Genomic DNA, 25,050 nt, shown 5'->3' with positions numbered 1-25,050 from the left:
AAAAGGTCGTCGAAGAAGACGCGGCGTCATCGTGCACTTACGAGGCGAGTTCCATTCACTCTGTCGTATCGACCCTCTCAGTAAGTACAGAGCTCAAAATTACATCAGATACTTCTCTCCCCCGACATCTTGCCACCTGCTGTAAAAGGCTTTTCGACCTCTTAGCAGTCATTCTGCAATTTCTTGTGGGTTCTGAAAATGTTTTTTTTTTCCCTTTTTTTTTCAATCGGTAAAAAATGACTGATTGGGTTCGCTTCTCATTATTCCTATTCTCTAAATTGATTTTAGCGTAGTTGACAATTTGATAATCATCATGAGTAGAGCAACGAACTTTTTGTCGCCAGCGCAATAAGTATAACGAGTGTTTATTTCTAAAGGCTGCGTGTATGCTTGGCTATCTGCAAGCTGTTTCTGCAATCATGTGACGCAGTTTCCGAGATAAATTTCATACCTTGGAGAAATGGCGCTGGTTACTTTAATAGGGTCTGGAAAAAAAAAGAAAGAAACACAGAGAAGATAAAGAATAGGTACAGGACGAAACCAAACGCAAAGTATAAAATAACGGCTTTTACGGTTCCGGTATAAATCTCTCCTTGTGTTTTAAAAACTCAAGCTTTCAAGGGCTCTTTGTTGGCTTCCCTGCCGCGCATACTCTCGCCCTCTCTCGCACGAACAATCGTTAGCTGCGTCTTGCCGCAGGATGCTCTCCGCGCAATTCCCCACTAGAGTTACTGTATATAGCTCCCGCAGAGAGCCAGAGTTGGGCATAGGTCCGCCATCTTGCAATCCAAATTTGTGCAGTGAAGCCACCTCTCATTCGCACAGGGGCTGCGTTCAAGAGCGTACTCGGACTCGCATAGACGGTGGCGCCAGATTACCCTCTAGGTGTTATAGTGAGAAACTCTATGATGCGGACCCGCCCGACGGCTCAATGCGTACTCGTATGTGGTGCAGCCGGACCGTTTGTTTCGTATTATCGTCTGCTCGCGTCAGCTCTCACGCGCTCTTGTTTTGTTTGCTTTGTTTGGTCTCATTGACAGGTGCCGCGACTTGTCATACTGGTAACGCATGTAATAGGCACAGAACTGAACAGAAAGACGTTACGCGATTCGCACATATTAGTAGGGGTCCCTTATTACACTACAACTAAGACGACTCGAAGGCGAAAGCCAAAGCGCCGCTAACTCAATGGCACGACGAGCACTTTTACGCTTTGTGAAATTTCTTTTGGCATTTACTTTGTTTTCATTATTCACATTTTTTACGCATTTTGCAAAGTCATTTCTGCAAGTCATCCTTTATTCACCAAACTCGGACCGTGACTCAGCACTTTTTTGTTTTGCTGAGCCATCGTCTCTCTGAACCCGTATTTTGAAGTCATTTTGCAAGTCATAATGTTTTTTGCAAGTCACCCTTCCTATGATTCACCAAACTCGAACCGTAACTCAGCACGTTTTTTTGTTTAGTCACTCTCACTTGGACCCTCAAGTCACATATATTTTTGCAAGTCACTCCCCCACTCCATAACACCTTGATTCACTCTTAATTGCTGAGTCATGGTCACGACTATACTACCCCCATCCTTTAGTGTTTCCTTCACTTAGTACGCCCGTCCGAACCCATTTCAGTGGTTTTTGAGTGTTTATCTTTTTCGCTGAGTCATTGTCATTTTTGCTGAGTGATGCTCATGACTATGAATTCTACCATCATCCTTTAGTGTTTCCTTCACTTAGTACCCACGTCCGAACCCATTCCAGTGGTTTTTGAGTGTCAAGCTTTTTTCGCGGAGTCATTGTCATTTTTGCTGAGTCATGCTCATTATTCAGTCATTATTATATTCTACTATCATTATCGTTGCTAACATTACCGTACTTGCACCCATTACCATCGTTAATTCTCGATTCTTTGCCAATTTGGGGTTTTTTACCCATTTTTCCGCTTTGTCATGCTCAATAAAATAATTTATTTAATGACTATCATGATCATTTATGGCTCTCTATATTTCTCATGTAATTACCTATCGATTGATATATAATGTTATGGGGTTTCTAATGATCTTATTGGGTTATTGATTTTTTGTACATATTTTTTTACCGATTTTGGCTCTACTTTTTCAGTCACCTCAAAACGAGACATGTAACGCTTTCGTCTTAATAATGCACCCGCGCAAAAGCTGCCGCGTCTTAAGACAAAATCAAATGTGCCGCGCAGATGGCGATGGCACTGGAGTTCACGAGGCCAAAAGGAGGAACAGCGTCGCGGTAGGTCGGCTTCTCTGCAGTAATTTAGAGTTGCACGTGACCGCGCTTGGCGAATGGCATGCGAATGGAAAACAGAGGCCCAACTCTGGCTCCCTGCGGGAGCCATATATAGCAACTCTATTCCACACGTTAGAATCGCAGTACTTGGCCGAAAATAAAACGCAAACGTACAGGACCAATATTTTGTTGAAAAGTTTCCTCGATGATTAATCTGTGATTCGCAGTTCCTTTAAGTTAATTATGTTCGAGAAAACGCGGACAAAGCGTTAGGGATGCGTACTACAAGGACGTACATCTTCATTTGTCCCTCCCTCATTTCACTTCACCTCACTTGCTTTCGTGACTGGAAATCCGGAAATATACATACTCTGCATCACCAACTTTCCTTTTCTTTTTGTGAGAGCAATGTTAATAGAGGAAAACCGGAAGATTCCTTGGGTTTCCCAAAGCAGAAATGCGATCAGAATTTTTCCTTACTGCGCTGTCCGGCAGCGCAGTGCGTTGAAGTACTGCGCTGTCCAACATGGCCGAAGTGACACCAATGATTTCACTTCGGCAATGTTGAAAGTGACCTTCTAGGTAGTATACAATTATTCTGCAAAAATTACATTGCTTCCGTTGTCATAGAAAACTCCTGAGAATGTGCTTAAAAATGCGCTTGACGGACATATCTAATACTCCAGTCACACGGAGCACTTTCGCGATCAAGCCCGATCGAGATCGAATTCCTCGATTGTGATTGGATCCCTTCCGCAGCTTACGCAAAGGAGCCGATGGCGATGGAGAAATTTGGTCCTGATCGGGATCGATCGCGATTGAAAGGTCTCCAAGTAGACAATATCCGGCTAACTCCAAATTAAAGTTAATAGCCAAGGGCTTGACATGTCCGCGTTATGGATTTTATTAATGAGAGTACATTGCTGAGCCCCAGTTAAATTGGTTTCAGTCCTTGGTCTTCAATATGACGGCCTCATATATAACCGCGAAAGTCGTATACAACTTGCGCGGCTCCAAGAGCAACGTGCCATGCTTGTCGCAATTGGCATTTCAAAAGCCTACTATAGCGTCGAATACGCGATATCTTAATCAAGGGACGGCGAGTTCCTAACTTTCCCATTTACCATAAATTTCAGAATATTCAAGTAGCGGAAAATCTTATCGCTTTCAATGCGGCCTCTAAAGTAATTAGATACAAGCGCAGCCAATTGGGTTCTTCAAAAGGCCGTCCATTCTCCGTGGCATTAAGTTAATACTTTGTGAGCTCCATAGCATGCCATAAAAGTTGTGCACACTTAGGTTGATGCGGATGATATCGAGTTTTTCTCATTGGCAAGTGACATTCACGCAGTGTACTAATTAATACCTACCCTAATTTTTACCTGTTTGTCCTATAGAAGGTTTACATGCCATCCGCCTGTCCTTTGATGTAAGCAAGGGATCTTTGCTCGTATTTTCTCTAAAGGTCTATACGTATATATCTCTTTATTGTTTTTCTGAAATTTCTCCCCCCCCCCCCCCCCTCCAATTATTCTGCAAGTATATACAGAAACAGTCAAGTGGCTCGCTCGGCGTGTCATAAATTCGCTTGGCGTGCGCACGCTACAAAATGTGTGCATGCGGTTGATAAGCTGTATATGGACAAAGCAACAAGGTTGATCAGGTATGCGCAGTCGCCCTATTAGCAGCCTATCGCATGTGTGCTCGCCCAGTATGAAAATTTCGGCAACTCTGGCTTTTCTGCCTATAGCTTTGCCCCATTGTTCTATACTGGTAGTGGAGGTGCAGACTCTGTGGCTATAATGTTAGATATACCTAAATTTTTCGCAAATGAGGTTCTGTATCTACATGGAAACCAGAGCCGGTGTAATGTACCGATTCCTTCCGCTCGATTCCAAAGATACGATGCCTCTCTTATCATCCACCATTCACGGCCGGCTAATCCCGTTGATAGCACGGGCAGAGCGCCGCTCTGACCACTGATGAAGCGCGACAAGAAACGGTATCGGAATGGAATCGTTACCAGTAGCGCACCCAGGATCTCTGCCAGGGGGGGGGGGGGGGGGGTTGACAGTTTGCCTTAGTTTGCCAATACCATCTAAACAGCATTAATTTCAATTTCTTCACGAGAAATTGTCAAAAAATGCGCTTTTTGTGCAAGTTTGCCAGTGTGCAGACGATTGCGCGTCTTATACGTACATCTTAGTTGTAGTACTGAAAGGCGCAAGGAAAGAAAAGGGGGTTAAACATTAGAGGGGGGGGGGGTGTTTCACTTGGCCTCAGGGGGGGGGGGACGTTAGAGCCCCCGAATCCCCCCCCCCCCCCCGTCGGTGCGCCGTTACATCGTTACAGTATATATTACATATTACGTTACATATTATTGTATCTGGGTCATTCCACGCGAAACGTCCCAGCCCAAAAAGCGACCATCGTTGATTTTCTTGAAAAAATTGGGCTAGATGGCTTTTGGGTTCATAAGGTTTCACCAAAGTATTTTAGTCGAAAAAAAAAAAATGTTTGATCATGTGAGCGCTCTTTAAAGTTTCCGCAAAGAAGCAATAGTTGGTTGGAGGTAAATTTTTTTTATTCAAGTCTGAAACTAGGTGCAACAACAAATTTTATTTTAGAGCATTCTAGGGGCATCCTTCTTTCATATATTGTGATAACTGAATGCATTTCAGAATTTATCGCGTTTATTTGGCTCAGTAAAAAAGCAAAAAATGTCGTGTTTTCAGAAATTTTTTCGCATAAACTGCACAAAATTTTCACCTACAATAATTTTTCTTCCTTTTTGCATGTTGCTATGGTGTATGCTAAAAATAATTTGAAATTTTTAAGGCATACATTTTTATAGAAAGACACCTGCAAACATCAATATGCGCACCGACCTCTTAGCTTGTGATTTAGAACTTTTTATTCGAGTAAATTTTGTTTGAAGCGAGAACAAAAATTTTGAAGTCGTCAACCAATACCATCAGTAATCACTACGTACGTGTTGCTGCTCCCCTCGTCGTCTGCTCGTTGTCGGCTGGGCGTCGCGGTCTGCCGCCCAACAGACGGCGGCTAGTATATGGGGTTATGAAATGATTTATGGAATTATGAAATGTTTTTGTGAATTATGCATTTCAATTTTTTGTGCAAGTAATGTTTGCCTCTTCGAGTAGACCAGCTCATCGACTAGAATTTTATGCTATCTGCCACAGCGCCAACATTAAAAATTTTTTGAACGTGCTCGCTGAAACACCCTGGTAGTCGTATCATAAGAAGCCGACAAAGACACCAAGGACACAATATGGGAAATTACTTGTACTTGGTAATTGAATTAAAGAAATGACAAATTAACGAAAAATGAAAGTGGGTCCATTTTCATTTTCCCTTAATTTGTCATTTCTTGAATTCAATTACCAAGTACACGTAATTCAAAATATAAGTAATTTCCCCTATTGTGCCCTTGGTGTCTTTGTCGGCTTCTTATGATATGACTAATAAAAATTGGGCACCTCGGTTTCCGTTCTTCTCGTTCACTATATATATATATATATATATATATATATATATTACATAATTTATACGCGGGGAGGTGAATCACGGTCTCGCCCGGTTATCTGCCCGTGGTTATACACGTGGGGAAGGGGAAAGAAAGATAAGAGGGAAAGCGTTGTGCGCGCATACGCAGATGAATGTTCACTCACGATCAATGTCAAAAAAAAAATTCTGGGGTATTACGTGCCAAAACCACGATCTGATTATGAGGCACGCCGTAGTGGAGGGCTCCGGATTAATTTTGACCACCTGGGTTTCTTTAAAGCGCACAAACTGCACGGTGCACGGGCGTTTTTGCATTTCGCCTCCATCGAAATACGGCCGCCGCAGCCGGGATTTGGTCCCGCGACCTCGTGTTTAGCTGCGCAACACCAAAGCCATTAAGCAACAACCACGGTGGGTGTCCACGATGAATGTTCACCCGGAAGCGCTCGTCAAATCCGGTTGTCCTTAAAAAACGCATTAGGGCTTTGGGGGCCTTGTGCATACTGAGGGCTAGGGCCAGAGTCCCAGGGTCTGAGCTTCCGAGAACTGTGTCTCGTCTAAGCGGCTAAGACTCATACGCAGAACATGTCGTCGAGATTATAGTATAGGTTGGACAGTGGCACAGAATGTGTTCCATAGTCTCGTCACATACGGAAGAGATGCATACTGCGCTGTTGGCCATTCCGATGAGGAATGAATCAGCGTTCGTGAATGCCGTGACCAATACCAGGCGGCCCACTAAAGTTTTTTTTCACGGCGTCCCGGGTGGCTAGGCAAAGCTGCATGCCAGGATTTAGTGAATTTTATCGTGAGTTGGTAAAATCCGGCGAATTTCAATGACGAAGTGTAATGCTACTTGCAAGTGAGTAAAGATGCCACCGCGCTGCATCAGTTCTCGACACCAGTATTGGTGTACGCGCCGTTCTTGCTGGTGAGCCATGCGCACTGTTTCATTTGCGCTGGCGTTGCCAGCAATTCCGCAGTGGCTCGGCAGCCACAGACATATAATGTCATGGCTGTTTTTGAAGACTTGGTGATGAGTATGCGTAATTTCATATGCCATCCGTTGATGAAAGTCATGACACAAGGCAAACGATACTATAAACAGCGAGGTAGAACATGTCATTTAAGTATAGATGGCGTGAGCTTATTTCTTTCGGGATCCGACGTTGACAAATTTTTGCAAATGTGTAATCGGGTGTTAGAAAAATTTCAAATATGGTTCCAGAGAAATGTACTATATACAGATAGACTCAAACAAAACAGAAGATATGTTATTTAGGGCAAATAATTCTATCTTCTCGATGGACACTCCGGTTACACTCTGTCTACAGAAGACTAGAAATAATTAAGGACGTAAAAACGCTGGAGGTCTTTAACGATTTCCTGCTATGCGATATGCGCATTGTGGATCTAGAAACCGGGTTCGGTTGAGCTGTAGGTATCTTGAGGAAATTGCAGTATATGTCGCCCAAACAAACTAAGCTATTAATATATCAGGCTCTTTTTGAATCAAACATAAACTACTGTCATTTAGTTCGCGCAAATACTACTTCCACAAATGTTAATAGGCTAGCAATATTGCAAAACGTGCGTTCGGAGCAATAGCTAAAATACCGTTCTTGTCATCCTCTGAACCACAATACAAAAGCTTCAGTGTCATAAAAATTAAGTGCTGTCATGAAATGCGTCTTCTTCAGTTACATAAGATGTAAATACATCACTGAATTGCATTCTTATTCGAAAACGCGAACCCTTGAAGTAAATTCTATACATTATAAAGCGCGACATCATGAGTATTGGCATGTATCACGTCCGCGGACTAATTAAGCTCGCCAAGCCCTAAATTATGTGTTGCCCCCAACCAGTGGCGCACCGACGGGGGGGGGGGGGGTTCGGGGGTTGTAACCCCCCTCCCCCCCCCTGAGGCCGACTTAACCCCTCCCCCCCCCCTTTCGTTTCACCCTTTTTCTTTCCTTGCGCATTTGAGTACTGTAACTAAGATGTAAGACGCACAATCGTCTGCACACTCGCAAAAAGCGCATTTTCTGACAATTTACCGTGAATAAATTGAAATTAGTGCTGTGTAAATGGTATTGGCAAACTGTCAACCCCCCGGCACAGATTCTGGGTGCGCTACTGCCCCCAACTCTAAACAAGTTTAATTTAACTGAATTACCAATAAAGATTATTTCATATAGGGACAATAAGAAAATGTTTCTGTGACACACTTTCCTTGTACTAGTGTTTTCCGCACAGTGCTGTGCTTTTCTTTTTGTTAAGACACTCGTTCTATTACTTTCGTTTAATCTTAGGACTTGCATATATTTGTAATCATTATTTTGGATAATGAATGGCGCTCTGTTTGGTTGGTTATTCTACGAGTCTTTCGCCACTGTCGATTTAATTTAAAGGATGGGAGCAATGTCAAGCTGCATAACCGCGACTTTTTTCGCCATCTCCTGCAGCCATGTGATATATCCAAGCGGCATTATGCATTTCATTGTATTTACATGTCTGGAATAAATGAATAAATAAATCTGATGACACCTGAGCACTTCTTATGAGTTGTGAATGCGAAAGCATCAATGTCTAATTGAACGCCGCTGAGCGGCCCTTCGGGTTATGAACTCCTCGCGGGCAAGCGAGCGCGTTGAGACGCTTGCCGGCTTGATGCGCTTTGAGGTGGCCTTACGGAACCGCGGTGAGAGCTTGCGCGGACAAGAGACGCGCGGGTAACGCAGGCTTCCGAGAGCGAGGCGCGGGCGTCGCGGCAATGCCCTCTCTCCTCACGCAACATCTGGCGCGCTACGGCGGCAGCAGGTGTTCCCTTTCTCCCGCTCTGCTCCGTCGAGGCGCGCTCGTGACGTGGCGTCGCATCCAATGGGTTAAATTTAGATGCCGTTTTTCGCTTGTCCAGACGATAGGACGCCGGCATTTTCGCTCAATTTGCTGCTTTCGCATCAATAAATAAAGATGGAAATAAATAAATGGGTGACTCTGGTTGCCGCTTTCTATATTAAACAATGCTGTATATGTTAATGCGAAATGTTGTAGTAAAGAGCTGCTGCAGCTCTTCAGCCGCAGCAGCTGCACCAGTTGCTGCAATTATGAGCTACATTTTGACCAGAGTTTCTGGCTAAAACCTACCTTTTCTCAAGAACCAAGGACATGATAACCATTTAAATTGGCAGGTATACGTACCGCACATAACTGTCTTTAAACGGAACTTGATAAAATTAGGTTGCTACTATAACATCATGCACAATGTACTTCAAGCTGTAGAAGTTTCACCACAATCTGATGAGCAGTTTTATAATAAGAATACATCAAATAAAAAAAATAAGAAAGAAAGAAACGTAATTTCGAGAAAAGAAAAAAAAAAGTCGTTTCATATGTGTCTGCACTTACTACAAGGGTTAGGAAGGTTCCACCAGATTGCACACCATTTCACGCCTTCTTTTTTATTCATCCCAACGCATTTCTTGAGTTTGCTTTCTTGATCGTTCTTTACTCTATGTGTAGCTGCACAGCGTGGCCTCTACCCGCGGCTTATCAAGGCGGGCAAGGCCGGTGGGAGCGATATCTCACTGAAGGTGTCTGTCTGGTCTGATGCAAATTGCGCTCAAAAGAGCCCTTCCTGCTTCGCTTTCATCACTGTCCACTTCGTATTCGGGGACAATGATGATCGCCCCCCACACACACGCACACACCGTGGGGACACAACAACATATAGAAATACACGGGTGAATTTGGACGAACATTCACAATGCAGCCACGCTGACGCAATACACTACAGCAGCTCCCTTACTGGGAAAATTTGCAGTGACAACTATCGAACACGTGATATATCGAATAAATCTTGCATATAAAATCCCGTTATTTAATAAAGAAAACAAATACATCGACTAAAACAGCTAAGGCGGCGTGTAAACGCAACGCACGTCTTTTTAGGGGCCGCGGCCCTTGGCGCCATTTTTATATGGTTTGAAGCACTCGTCCATGCTCGCCGTTGCAGCATGCCTTGCTCCTCTGGCTAGGTGTGATTTTGTGCCACTGGGGTGCAAAAATTAATATTTTTTGTCAATTACACCTTAAAACGTCACAAATAAACTCAAGAGCTTGGAAAACACAAGGAATACGTCCTTTAGTACCAAAAGCGTATACGCATGCTTGTGTATGTGAAAATTGTCTGTTGTTTTATTCGTATGTATCTTCTTGTGCCCTCTCCCCTCTCCAGCGCGAGCTGTAAATACTCACACAGGCCCATCATTTTCATTTTTCACCTTTAGTCGTCACTGTTTGCTTTTGTATTTTGTATATACATTCCGGGCCGGCATAAAACCCCTGCCATCTAGAACTCTTCTCACTTATATAGGTTTGTCAGTATACAGGTCTGTTCTAACGATGCATTTTTTTTTATTTGTGTACTACGTCAACGTTTCCATAATAGATGTTGGCATAGCGCTTGTCCTGTCGTATTTGTCCGTGTTCTTTTCGGTTTAGTTTTAGGCATTAATTAAGCCCCAGCTAGCTCAACAGCGCGTATTATTCATGTAAGATACATGTGTTCTGCAAAAAAGAGACACAATAAACAGAAAGCACTGGCCAAAACGAGCAGAATTACAGCGATGCCTGGGGGAACATAAGAAGCCAGCTCGTTTTCCCATGTCTGCACGGGAGCCACAATTTATGGCCTTGACGTGCTCGTTTGCGCCTCACTTACTGCACGCAGAACTGCTTCGTGGGACGGCCGGATATGCTGAATGTCCACATAGTGTGCCACAGCCACAACGACGTTGGCTGGACCGAGACGCCGGATGTCATCTACAACGAATGTGAGCAAAGCGGGTCGCCGCACGCTTAAACAAAAAATGATTCAGTGGCGATTTAGCGGCAAATGCGATGGAAGTGCGTTAGCATTACATCGCACCTTTTTGAGGTCCCGGATCCATGATTTAAACCGCGTTCACCACAGTGCAAAGTGTTGTTCAGAAATTCACTCGACACATGTCCTATACTTTATCTCTTCGAGGAGCAAAGTGCAACTCGGTGGTCTGGAGCAGACCGCGGTATATATATCAGTGAAGCGAAGAATCACAGGAGCCGGCACAGAAATAGTTTAAAAAAAGTTGCAGTTTCGCCCGAAAGGCGAAGCATCGATTGCGATAGCAAATTAGTAGACAGCTATACGAAGTAAGGATAGTAGATTTATCGGCCGTATAAAGTTGTAAATATTCCCTTCCTAACTAAATAAACAAGCATGGTGTCCCGCACGCACAAGCAAACATGAACACATCTCGCTCGATGACCGCGGAAACTCGCTGTCAAAACACTGGAGTGTGGAAGCGCGGCAGCAGCAGCGAGCGAATTAACCTTTGTGCTGCGTCTGGCATCAACGCCAACTACTAAGCCGCGAAAACAGCGCCCGGCGTACTGTGTCCGCGACGCAGATGGCTTTCAAGATAACAGCGGCCCGCCCGCCCGGGCCGCCCGGAGCAGAACTCGCCCCCTCCCCCCTCTCACTACCCTCCCCCCGAGCGTTGCGTGCGACGGAAGACCGAGCGCTTCCTTCCCGCTTTCCCTCCTTGCGTGCGCGAGATAAAGGTGCGATCGCACCCTCGCACGCATTCACTTGCACATACAGTATACAGCGCGCGGCGACGATTTTATCGCCCTTGGACTTTATACGGAACCTCACGGCGACGGCGACGCCGACGGCAGAAATGCGCCTGGAGTGTCCATATAATTGCTATCGCAATAAACGAACTGAAAGCGAGGGTCTACATGGAAGGAATAATACCACCGGTTGTGGCAATGTGTTGACACTGTATGACACAGGTTACTCCAGTCTTTTATTCGTTTAAAGATTCCTGGTTACTTTTTGGAATTCTCATCTAACAACCAAGAAAGCTGTACGTTTGCTCTTTTAGAGTAACGAGGCTGGTAAATTTGTGAACCATTCGCTATATATACGCCGTACCTACGACTTTAGGTGCCGTAGCATGCACGCCATACTTTAGGTGATGTTAATTCTCACCGAAGTGATAAACAGAGAGCCTGAATAGCTATAGAACAGCTAGAATGAGGCTGGTAGACTGCCTGCACGCTTGCGACTGTTAGTATATGGCAGTGAGCTGCAGGAACAGATCCCTCGGGACATTTTTGGGACAGACGTGCAGGAGATCTACAGCTCCGTGACGGCGGCACTGCACAAGAGTCCGCGACCGGAAGTACGTGTCGGCCGAGACGGCGTTCTTCGAGCGATGGTGGCAAGACCAGCTGCCGCCACGACGAAACAGCGTCCGCAAGCTCATCCAACAAGGTTGGCCACAGCATCGTTTACACGAATGCGACAAGTGACGCGTCGCATTTCTTGCGCATCGCGTCCATGTAAACGGCGGTAATGTGCTACGAAGGCGAATCGTATTGGTGCGACCGGCGGAAACCAAATCGCCAGAAACAGGTTCCAGCTTGTTTCTGACGAAGGGGAATGCGCCACATGTAAGCATGCACGGTCGCATTGTAATTACCGTGATGCGATAAAGAATGGGACTATCGCTTTCATTTAAGCGTGGCTAATTTTTCCGTGTGTTTTGTCTCTAGGATTAGTGAAAAAAAAAAAAAAAACCTGTTCCCGGCTAAAGTTGCCACATTGAAGGGAATAATAATGAAAATGTGCTACCAAATATAAAGTTCGGCTGCAGTTTTAACGCCTTGGTGCATTATATATTTTAGACGGGCATTTTCTCAACACTATGGATGATAAGGGGGCTTGATGAGGGTGATGAAGCAAAATCGCACAGAGACAGAGGTGGAGAACCACAAAGAAATGTTTTGTCCAGAAGGAGTTGCGTCATGAACATTCCTTTGTGTGTGTGTGTGTGTGTGTGTGTGTGTGTGTGTGTGTGTGTGTGTGTGTGTGTGTGTGTGTGTGTGTGTGTGTGTGTGTGTGTGTGTGTGTGTGTGTGTGTGTGTGTGTGTGTGTGTGTGTGTGTGTGTGTGTGTGTGTGTGTGTGTGTGTGTGTGTGTGTGTGTGTGTGTGTGTGTGTGTGTGTGTGTGTGTGTGTGTGTGTGTGTGTGTGTGTGTGTGTGTGTGTGTGTGTGTGTGTGTGTGTGTGTGTGTGTGTGTGTGTGTGTGTGTGTGTGTGTGTGTGTGTGTGTGTGTGTGTGTGTGTGTGTGTGTGTGTGTGTGTGTGTGTGTGTGTGTGTGTGTGTGTGTGTGTGTGTGTGTGTGTGTGTGTGTGTGTGTGTGTGTGTGTGTGTGTGTGTGTGTGTGTGTGTGTGTGTGTGTGTGTGTGTGTGTGTGTGTGTGTGTGTGTGTGTGTGTGTGTGTGTGTGTGTGTGTTTTGTTGCCCCAGGTCGTTTAGAGCTAGCAACATTACGATGCTTTATACCGACTAAGCCAGCAGACAATTTATTATGGGGTGATGTTTTGAGTAGTTCGACAAAGCGGCTGTGCAATCTCCCAGTTTGGTTTTTTTAGCTGGTCGACGTTCCGACTTGAGGCCACAACTGCCGCGTTATACACGCCTTCCCCATCCGGTTGCATGCGTGACCGCAAAGCACGTGTTTAAACTTTGTGCTTCCTTCTTTTTTCTTTTAATGCGTAGCATTATATGGTAGGTCGGTCGAAAAATGGTATGTGAAGGTCGGAAACCCCTTTCCCAATACAGAGCGAGAATGCGCAATTTAAGCCTACCTGTGCGCGCAGTTGATAGCTGCCATCCGGAGTACACTGACAGACGACCCGTTGTCCGCGATAACAAAAGGCGCGCCGGCGCAAGACTTTCTACGAACCCGTATACTTTATTCGCCGTTCCCCATACGCCATAAGTAGAATGGAGACGTTAAACCTAGACCCACAATGCCTAAGCCTGTACTAAAAGGGGGATAGCAAGCAGTATATGGGACGCCCTAGTAAACACCGACCAGTGAGTGACTAAAGGGGAGCCAAAACGAGACAATGCGTAACTCGTGCATTAATTATACATGCACGCGCCGCCGTCCCTCACCGCTACCTATGATGACATTAACGTGTTGGTTATGCCGCGCCGGCCATTGCGCGAACAAATTAAGCGGAACCTCCCTGAACGGCAACTGGTCGAAGATATACGCTGCATTATACGTATGGCGGTATATGAAGTGGGAGGTAAGGCACCAAGGCAACCAGTAGGTAAGCTCTCCCAAATAACAAAGGACCTAATAAAGAAACGACAAAGCATGAAAGTGTCAAACTCAAGAGATCAGATAGAAATCGCTGAACTGTCAAAACTGATCAACAAGAAGAAAGTAAGGGATATTCGAAATTATAACGTGGGAAAGATTGAGGAAGCCGTAAAATATGGACACAGCATGAAATCAGTGAGAAGAAAACTTGGCATAGGACAAGAAAATATGTATGCACTGAGAGATAAGCAGGGTAATATCATCAGCAATTTTGATGAGATAGTAAAAGCAGTGGAAGAATTCTATACTGACCTGTACAGTTCCCAGAGCAGCCAAGCTACTTTCATTCGAAGTAGTGATGAGCATGATACAGAGGCTCCTTCTATAACTAGCGATGAAGTTAGAAGGACTTTACAAGACATGACCCGTGGAAAAGCTGCTGAAGAAGATGGAATAATGTCGATTTAATAAAAGACAAAGGAGATCTCATGCTTGAAAAGCTTGCGGCATTTCATACGCAATGCCTCACGACTTCAAGTGTACCAGAGAACTGAAAGGATGCCAACATTATACTAATCCATAAGAAGGGAGACGTTAGAGAATTGAAAAATTATAGGCCCATTAGCTTGCTTTCAGTACTGTATAAAATATTCACCAAGATAATTTCCAATAGAATTAGGGCAACACTTGACTTCAATCAACCAAGAAAACAGGCTGGCTTCAGGAAGGGATACTCTACAATGAATCACATCCATGTCATCAATCAGGTAATCGAGAAATCTGCGGAGTACAATCAATATCTCTATATGGCTTTCATAGATTATGAAAAGGCATTTGATTCCGTAGAGATACCAGCAGTCATAGAGGCATTGCGTAATCAAGCAGTACAGGAGGCATATGTGAATATCTTAGCAAACATCTACAAGGATTCCACAGCTACCTTGGTTCTCCACAAGAAAAGTAGAAAGATACCTATCAAGAAAGGGGTCAAGCAAAGAGACACAATCTCTCCAATGCTATTCACTGCATGCTTAGAAGAAGTATTCAAGCTCTTAGACTGGGAATTAAGACTTAGGAGTGAGGATAAACGGCGAATATCTCAGCAACCTTCGGTTTGCAGATGACATTGTCCTATTCAGCAACAATGGGGATGAATTACAACAAATGATTGAGGACCTTAACCGAGAAAGTGTAAGAGTGGGGTTGAAGATTAATATGCAGAAGACAAAGATAATGTTCAATAGCCTGGCAAGGGAACAGGAATTTAGGATCTCCAGCCAGCCTCTAGTGTCTGTACAGGAGTACGTTTATCTAGGTCAATTACTCGCAGGGGACCCTGATCGTGAGAAGGAAATTTACAGAAGAATAAAATTGGGTTGGCGTGCATACGGCAGGCATTGTCAAATCCTGAGTGAGAGCTTACCACTGTCGTTGAAGAGAAAAGTGTACAATCATTGCATTCTACCCCAATGCTAACATATGGGGCAGAAACTTGGAGGTTAACAAAGAAGCTCGAGAACAAGTTGAGGACCACAAAAAGAGCGATGGAACGAAAAATGTTAGGCCTAATGTTAAGAGACAGGAAGAGAGCGGTGTAGATCAGAGAGCAAACGGGGGTAGACGATATTCTAGTTGACATTAAGCGGAAGAAATGGAGCTGGGCCGGCCATCTAATGCGTAGGATGGATAACCGGTGGACCATTAGGGTTACAGAATGGATACCAAGAGAAGGGAAGCGCAGTCGAGGACGGCCGTAAACTAGGTGAGTGATGAAGTTAGAAAATTCGCAGGTGCAAATTGGAAGCAGCTAGCTCAAGACAGGGATAATTGGAGATCACAGGGAGAGGCCTTTGTCCTGCAGTGGTCTTAAATATAGGCTAATGATGATGATGATATGGAGGTCGACATGGTGCGGAATGTATACAAGGTGTTTCAGCGAACACTTTCAAAATTTATTTAAGGTTGCCTGTGACAGATAGCCCAATTCAAGTTAATGAGCTGGTCTACTCGAAGAGGCGGACGTTACTTGCACAAGAAATTGAAATGATTAATAAAATAATTAACAAAAATTAACAATGCGTCCCGTTCTGGCGGCCGATCAACGACCGCTGCCGGCGTAGCTCCTCATATATAACTCTGGCACAGCGTTATTATCTCTGCCGCCGTGCGAGGATTTTTGGCGAGGATCATGGTGAAGGCGTCGTCGTCGATGCCTTTCATGACATTTTTGATCTTATCCAGCTCGGACATGGTCGCGTTGGTTTTCTTGCACATGTCCAGAATGTCCTCTATGTAACTTGTGAAAGATTCCCCGGCCTGCTGAGCGCGTTCGCGCAAACGCTGTTCAGCTTGCAGCTTACGAACAGCAGGGCGGCCAAACACGTCGATAATGGCAGTCTTGAAAGCGGACCAGGTCGGGAAATCGGATTCGTGGTTGTTATACCACAGACTTGCTGCTCCCGCCAGCAGTGGCGTAGCCAGAAATTTTGTTCGGGGGGGGGGGGGGGGGGGGGGCTCAAGTTGCAGCGCGGCATCATCCTTATAGAAGTTGCCGAGGCATCAAATACATGAATCATAACTGCATTGCAATTGTCATTGTATATTAGACGCTGCAAATGAATTATTGAACGCTACGCCCTGTCAAGTAAAATATGTATTTTTTTTTCATAAAAGAATATATTCGTATGTCCCAAAAATTGTGGCACAAATGACTGACAACAATTCTTCCGCGTTTTTTGTCTATTAATTAAGTAAAGAAAATATCACGCGATCTTTAGAACTATATCAGTTCGAAACAAGCAAAGCAGTGCATGCAGCTGATATGAAAAACGTAAAGGCCATAAAATGAACAAGTTGAGGACAAATATTTTGATGAATCTTTGTCATTCAACAACCTTGTTTACATTTTTGTACATATGCAACGGCCAGGGGAAAACCTCAATGACGCTGTCCTTCGTTGCAATGGATTGCGCAGGAGCAGCTGTTACTGGTCGTATATTGTGAATAATCGCACCGAAATTATAGTTGCAACAGTGAGTACATATAAAAAGCTGAAGTTGCGCAAAATATACATTAGAAATGCGAATATATAATGGAATAGACAAAAACGATGATAAGCGGCAAGAAAGTGTCGCGTGAAACCAAGTTCACTGCTTGTATACACAAAACCTCGCAACGAGATATTTAAATATACGTATAAGTCTGCAATAAATCTACGTATCTAAGGAAACGTCACTGTATATAATGCGTCAAACAAGACAAATAAACATGTTTTGCAGTCACAGATATAGTAAACTTCACGCATACGAGTACAAAGATAGACGATCCAGGTAAGAACAAAACTATGATCGCACAAATCGTGATATGCATTTGGGCCATGCTGCGGTCGCGACAGCACCATGTGGCTAGAATAATAGAAAAAGAATGCAGAAATCAATACGAAAATGCGTATTTTAACTGCCTGCGCAGCGGCAACAATTATTCTGCACCCAAAATTAAAGGTATTGCTTCGTTTCAAAAAAGAAGTAAAAGCATGTAGCTAAAAAGGAAAGAAAAGGACAAACGAAAGCCACAGATGATGCGACAAGTTGATTTAGCCAACATCCGAATGCGTTTTTGGGAAACGCCGCGTGGGTCGGGCTTTCAATCAGTCAAAATTGGTTATTGATGTCCTCGTAATTTTTGTATTCGCATGATAATTTTGATCATGATGCTAACTGTTACAATAAATGGTGAACACTTTCCGTGGTTTTAAAAGCTAATGAACAGTCATACGTTAGCATAGTTACGATGATTATATAGGAACGTGAAGGAACATATATTTTTCCATGCATTAATTTTTGCTGTTTCGCTATATCTAAACGATAAACTTCACTCGGCGGGGAAGTTTAGCGAAGCGTTCAATAACTTCGGACACGTTGATGGCGACGTCTCTGTGGGCGTGTAGAAGCGCCAGCATAACCATGCGTTCCTCAGACATTGTAGAGCGCAAGTAGTTTTTTAGTAATCTCATGTCTGAGAATCTCTCTGCGCTGGCAGTGACCCCGGAAGGATGACTAGAATCTGCAGCAGTTTGTACACATGAACATATAACCTGCAGTCTCAATGACAGAGGGCATCTATTCCTGTGCTAAAACCTAAAAACACTTCTTCGAAATCGTTGACATATTTGTTTAGGTATACCTTGTACAAACAGTAAGCTGTTCGATTCCAGCAATATCCGTCGTTTCGTCAGCAAGTATGGAGAAGCAGCCTGCAGCGTTCACTTTTGCATCTCGGCTTTCTTTGATAATTTCGCCACAAATTTCTATAATTTTGTTTTGTGCATCTGGGCTTAAATACGAGGCATTACAGGGGCAACTTTCCAAATCGGTTCTTCAGATAAGTATCTCTACAATCAGCTCGCATGCGAAGAAGCGCTCTGGAAATACCAGTATTTTCAGCGGGGGCTTTGCTTAAATCCATAAGACCAGTGTCCCTATAGCTACGGAGAGCCAGACCTTGCCGCCCGCAAAAAAGAACTGTCTCAAATTTAATAGGCCGTTAACTTTCTTCTGTTTTCTCTTATTTTACTTTGCCTGCCCTGGTCCAGCTGATCGATCCCATTGGGCGCACTTCCTGAAAATGTTTGGAGAAAATTATCAGATGCCAGCTGACAGTCACGGTGATATTTAATATTTTCGTGTGTGTGGAAGATTGCGAGCGCGTGCTTCCATTTCTGGAACGGTTTGGACACGAGGGCTCCAGTGAACGCATGTTGGCCCAGTTTATAAGAACATTAAACCCATAAAATTCCAGAATTCAAAATCGGAAGCACGCCTTTGGAAATGTCAGTGCACCTTTCGCGTGAAAAGTTTGAGAACTTTATACCCATCAAGTTTCGGAATTGAAATCCATGCGCTCCGCAGATTCCCGGGTCGTTGCGAGATGCCGCGACGCGCCCGCTCGCTATCGAAAAGCCCTTGAAACTTTGTGCTCGGCTGGGTCTCCTTACGTTATGTAACTCCAGGTCCATGGGCGTTGCCATGAAATCCAGCCCGAGTTCGCAATTTTCGCGCTGAAATGTCTTTTCGAGCGTCAAAAAGACAGTGTAGACAAAATCCAGAATGATTCCCGGCGCCGGTGGCTGTTTTGGTCGGCAGTGCATGACAGCACGCAAAAATTTCGGGGGGAAGGGGGGGCTGAAGCCCCATCACGCCCCCCCCCCCCCCCCCCTGGCTACGCCCCTGCCCGCCAGGTAAAACAAAAGACCAAGTTGCTCAATTTTCCTACCTCGTCCCATTTGTTGGGTAGACTCACGCGCTCGTAGATAGCGAGCCAGTCCTCCACGTTCGTGCCATCCGCGCCAGTGAGGATAGGTGGGTCGCGTTGACGAGGGAAACCGGGACATGCGGGTGGTGCGGAAGGAGGCGTTTGCTGGGAGGCGTCTTACGGCATGGCAGATGGTAGTGCACGGGATTGAAGCTCCAGGGCCATCGAAGGGGTTTCGGAGTGGTTTTGAGGGTCCAGCATACTCCAACAATTTATAAGGTTGTTTATTGGACGGCACTTGAAGTAGCGCAAGGGCGACAGTCCAAAAATCGCAGCACGGACTCTCAGCACGAGCGGCGCTCTAGAGCCGAAGAAAACGACCCACTAGAAGGTACTGGAGAAGGAGACCCACTTCAAGGCGCTGGAGCGGCCGACCCACTTCAGAGTTCCAACGCTTCGCTACAACTAATTAAATGTTTACCTAATGACCTGATGGCCCATATTGCAATTTACAAACTGTAGCCGTGGAGTTCGCAAGGCGGATCCACTTGGAACGAATTCTTGGGATGACACCAGTTTCCAGATATTAATTCCCGAACTTCGTGCAGAAATGCATTGGCGTTCCAGTTAATTTTGTGCTTCAATGCATAAAGCAACGTTTTGTTAAGAAACTAACTGGAACGCCAATGCATTCTCCGCAAAGTTCGGGAATTAGTATCTCGAAACTGGTGTCATCCCGAGAATTCGTTCCAAGTGGATCCGCCTTGCGAACTCCACGGCTACAGTTTGTAAATTGCAATATGGGCCATCAGGCCATTAGGTAAAAATTTAATTAGTGAACTTTTGTTAATTATTTTATTAATCATTTCAATTTCTTGTGCAAGTAATGTCCGCCTCTTCGAGTAGAGCAGCTCATGAGCTAGAATTGTGCTATCTGCCACAGGCAACCCTTAAGAATTTTGGAAAGTGTTCGCGGAAACACTCTGTATGTCTGGCAATGTAAATTTATTTATTTTACAATACTGCAGGCCTGATAGGCCCAAGCAGGAGTGGAATGTCAAAACAAAGATTAGTACAAATGCGGGTTCACAATAGTTCACACGTGGAAAAAAGAATCATCAAACAACAAACAAAGACGACAAAAGCAACAGCTGTCGTGCATCTATCTGTGTGTATCCCTCTGCTCGTACTCCTCCCGGATATATAAATAAATAACGCACACTACATCAGCACGTTTCCAGTCATTGTTTCACGCTCCCAGTGCACCAATATATAATAGTCGGCTATCATCTGCAAACGCTATTTGGTGGTCTATCGCAGCCTGTCGCATTCTTCTGCACTGCATCAGTGCCCGTGACGGGCTGCATGTGCTACATGCAGGGCAGCTGGAGATGGCGGGTGGCGGCTGGGTGCAGAGCGACGAGGCGACCACTCACTACTCGGCGATCGTCGACCAGATGACGATGGGGCTGCGCTGGCTCAACGACACCTTCGGCGAGTGCGGCCGGCCCCGCGTCGCTTGGCAGGTCGACCCATACGGACACTCGCGCGAGAACGCCGCTCTATTCGCACAGGTGTGCACAGGATGTGCAGTTCAAGTTGCTGGGGGACGTCTCCACATTGGGCTTGGTTCGCTCTGTACGACAATTCAGCCCAATATGTTGCGCCTTTTGCGGTCAGTGGAAAAACCTTGTGCATAGCGCTCTAGGGCACACCTACTGTCGTTTAAGTTGGAGGTTAAACCGATTAGTCATCAGGGTAAAAGTAAATCGGCCTTAACCCGTTGCGGGGCCGAATTCACATGCATTTAGTTCAAAAGTGTTCTTCGGAATTATCCGGTCCATCTTTACTAAGAGTATGTCCAACACCACGACTGGCTGGCAGCTGCTTTTACAAGCAGTTATAGCGTAAAATCTTGCTTGTGAATAGGAGGCCCTGTTCTCCCGTGCGAGGGCCTCGGTTTGATTCCCGGTCGCGGCGGCTGTATTCTGCTGCCTAAGAAAGCAGCAGAAAAAAAGTGCTTTTTAATGGATGACTTACGCACAAACCGCACGCATGCCGCACGCATGCGGTTGTACTTAAATCTGTACATGTGGCCCACAATTTCGGCTTACACTAGGTCCCCACAAGCAGTGCCAGCCGAAATTTGTGCGCCTGTGTGCGTGTCACGGTTACCGTTGCACGAGACATGAATCAGGACAAAGACACAAAGAACACATTTATGATATACCACACCGATAAGTTCACGTCAAACCTATACACAACCGCAAGAATCGTTACACTGAGTTTGATGTATCCTTCTTAAAACGTCCTAATCACGTGCGATGTGGCGCTTACATGTCTGCTTTGATGTGCTTCTTGCGCATGGCCCGGTGGAATGCTGGCGTCTCTGATGATGGTTGTCTCCACAGAATCGGCCTGACTTGTCGAGCGATGTCGTCGGTGAGGTTATCCCCGTAGCATAGGACGGGGCCGTTGTCCTCGGACCAAGCCTTTGCTGGCGACCACGGTGCACAGCCGCGGGGCGTGGAGGATCAAGCCCGACTGGTGCAGGGCCACTGGTGTCCTCCTCCTATTCAACTCTTCGATCTCGACGTCATTGGTTCACCGCCTTCTTGCTTGCTTGCTTGCTTCCTATGCCATGGCGCATACCCACCACGGGGGATTGGCCAAGAAGTCGGCGGTTAAACAGATGGGTTGAAATTATGCAATGAAACTAACTGATGTTAGAGCCGTATTTTATTTTATGTTATAGGGAATTAGTGTGCATTTTGGAAGGAGATCAAGGTGGAAGGTAATAAATTTCAATCAATTTAATTGGAATTTTCGAAATTAATAAATAATCAATCTTCGCCCAGTCTCCTAGCGGGCTTCTTCCTTCTTTTCTTCTAGCGGTGTTCTGCCATTTCCCACCACGCTCCTTCCAGGCCACGTCAGCCTTCTTCCTCTTCCTTTTTCTATTTCTCCTTTTTCTTCTTCTACTTCAGCTCGTGACAGTGCGACATGTGCATTATTCCGCACGACCGCACGTATGCGGTTGTACTTAAATCTGCACATGTCGCCTACGATTTCGGCTTACACTAGGTCCGCACAAGCAGTGCCAGCCGAAATTTGTGCGCCTGTGTGCGACATGTGCATTATTCCGCACGCACGAGGCAGGTTTGCGGTGCGGCGTGTGGTTTCAGCGCAAGTCGGCTCTAAGGATATAGGCGGATGGGGACATCTGCCGTATCGTTCTACGGCAGAAGGGAAGCCATGAGTGCGCTCCCAGGTGGTCTCCCTCCCAAGGAATGACCAAGCACAACGCTGCTCAGTTTTCGGTGATCTGAAGAGAACTGGGGTATTCAGCATGACCTGATTGATGACCAGGGGCGGACTGCCAAAACCTTCATGTGCAGACGTTCCGGTGCACGTCAAGGAACGGTTGGCTTCAAAATGAGTCCGGAGTACTCTCCCATACGGTGTCCGTCGTGTTGTCCATGGGCACTTCTAGCGTCAGGCAGTGTATCTTCTCTCCTTTTTAAAGCGAAGGCTTTACTAACCTAGTCGAGCCGAGTTTCGCCGTCGCCAGTAATTTGACCTTCATTTGACCGCAGCTGCGCCGTAGCCTTCGCAACGCATCACGTGACTCGCCGCGCCGAGCTCCGCCGCCGCCGCGTGCGCTAGCCGCTGCCGCCACCACCGGCTTGGCGCATGCGCTCTGCGCAGCTGGGTCGCCGCCTGACCACGTGACTCGCCGCGCGCCTGGCTAAGAGGAGCGCTGCGCTCGCCTAGTCAGTGCGAGCTTGGCCACGGAAGAGAGCGAGACCGGCCATCTTCTCAGAACGTTGCGCGGGAGCGGGAGGCTTTGAGCCGTCGGCAAGCGGCGTCCGACCACCCCGCGATTACCGCCCGGCGAGCTGCTTCACTAGCGAGGGTTCGGAATGCAGCGCGCGAAGCTGGCGCCGGAGATTGAGGAAGAGCGAGCCATTAGGCTCGCAAAACGCTTGGACTTGTCGGCTTATAATTTATACCTGCCTTAACCATGAGTGTATAACTAAGTATAATAATTACAACTAAATCAAAGGTTAACCAAATGAAACCAAACTTAACCAGGCTAAACCAAGCTTTCGCTTTGCATATCCAAGGTTAGCTTAGCTAAGCCGCAGTCATTTTTTCTCCATCTTCCGCAAATACGTATTGCTTACAGCGCATCCGAATAAAGGTATACAAATGAAAATAAGCGACATGGCATTACTATACGCAAGCCGTTCTTTTCTGTGCGAATATTTTATGTTTAAACTTAGCGCATCAGTATTCACACATTTTTTCCCACACCATTTCGCAATTATACCCACCTACGCCTACCACATGGTATCTGAAATGATATCAAAAGATCGCAGACATTAAAAGTAAGGGTCCGTATTCAGAAAGCTGTTCGTAGAGCGCTTCGTAGGGGCTGCCGCAGTGGTAAGTATGCATCAGTGAAAATTTACAGGACCTAAAATTTTACCAGGACCGTACAGCATGACTATGTGGTCTCCACACAAGGCCCCTATACTGGCTGCAAATACATGAAAATGGGTGACGAAGGCGGAAGACGCGCTCAATCGGCATTGGGAAACAAATACATGTGTTTGTCGTGGTCGAATCAACTGTTCACTTGCGTTCGGCGTTGTGAAACCGCTAGAAAGGCGTCGTGCGCAGAGCCGCTTCGAGTAAGCACATGTTGCTTTGGTTTCTACAATTCCTGCGGGGGTGCGGCTTGGGGTAAAATGGAGCTACCACAAATGCCTTCTTCCGTGACAAACGTGCGTTGATTCCACCGAGCACCATAATCATACCTTCAAGTTTGTTAAGCTTAGTCAGTCAAGGCTGCTTCACTCGACGCCCATTACGAGCTTCCTCATGCTATTGGCACAAGCCTTTCGCACACCTATGCAATGCTAAACATATCCGCCGCTGGCCTAGAGCTCTACATGGCGTTGTTGTACGCACTCCGTACAACAACAGACACACAACGCGGCACTATACACTGCTCAAGTTGTCAAATTGCTTGTGACGGCTAGAATGTCACGAATACCAAATGTTGCGTCAATTTACTCAAACCTGGCAGCGAAGAAACGTCGCGAATGGCTCGTCGTTTTGCTATGTAAGGCGAGGTTTTCAGGTACTGGGACCTGCATGGGGGGGGGGGGGGGGGGGGGGGGGAACTAAGACCTCATATTAGCAACGTATGACCAGAGTCATACGCCAGTCAGCCTCTAGAATCTGTAAAGGAATATGTTTATCTAGGTCAATTACTCACAGGGGACCCTGATCATGAGAAAGAAATTTACAGAAGAATAAAATTAGGTTGGAGTGCATACGGCAGGCAATGCCAAATCCTGACTGGGAGCTTACCACTGTCGTTGAAAAGAAAAGTGTACAATCATTGCATTCTACCGGTGCTAACATATGGGGCAGAAACTTGGAGGTTAACAAAGAAGCTCGAGAACAAGTTAAGGACCGCACAAAGAGCAATGGAACGAAAAATCTTAGGAGTAACGTTAAGAGACAGGAAGAGAGCGGTGTGGATCAGAGAACAAACGGGGGTAGACGATATTCTAGTTGACATTAAGCGGAAGAAATGGAGCTGGGCAGGCCATGTAATGCGAAGGATGGATAATCGGTGGACCATTAGGGTTACAGAATGGATACCAAGAGAAGGGAAGCGCAGTCGAGGACGGCAGAAAGTCAGGTGGGATGATGAGGTTAGGAAATTCGCAGGCGCAAGTTGGAATACGCTAGCGCAAGACAGGGGTAATTGGAGATCGCAGGGAGAGGCCTTCGTCCTGCAGTGGACATAAATATAGGCTGATGATGA

General features: G+C 45.8%; 2 protein-coding genes across 2 annotated transcripts in view; one reads left to right on the top strand and one right to left on the bottom strand.

Annotated features, from left to right (window-relative positions):
* LOC119436347 (uncharacterized) overlaps positions 1 to 25,050 on the bottom strand; it is a 60,773-nt gene that overhangs the window by 5,402 nt on the left and 30,321 nt on the right. The gene's annotated exons all lie outside the window — the stretch shown is intronic.
* The window catches only part of LOC119436345 (lysosomal alpha-mannosidase-like), an 86,266-nt gene continuing 71,741 nt past the window's right edge, over positions 10,526 to 25,050 (top strand). The window contains exons 1-3 of the mRNA XM_037703164.2: positions 10,526 to 10,624; positions 11,961 to 12,111; positions 20,586 to 20,779. Coding sequence (XP_037559092.2) covers positions 20,597 to 20,779 — 183 coding nt within the window. The 5' untranslated portion in view covers positions 10,526 to 10,624; positions 11,961 to 12,111; positions 20,586 to 20,596. The remainder of the gene's footprint in view (positions 10,625 to 11,960; positions 12,112 to 20,585; positions 20,780 to 25,050) is intronic.

Source organism: Dermacentor silvarum, chromosome 1 (assembly GCF_013339745.2).
Source record: "Dermacentor silvarum isolate Dsil-2018 chromosome 1, BIME_Dsil_1.4, whole genome shotgun sequence".
Classification (NCBI taxonomy): domain Eukaryota; kingdom Metazoa; phylum Arthropoda; class Arachnida; order Ixodida; family Ixodidae; genus Dermacentor; species Dermacentor silvarum.
The sequence above is the reverse complement of the archived record's forward strand: the minus strand, read 5'-3'. Positions and strand labels throughout refer to the sequence as shown.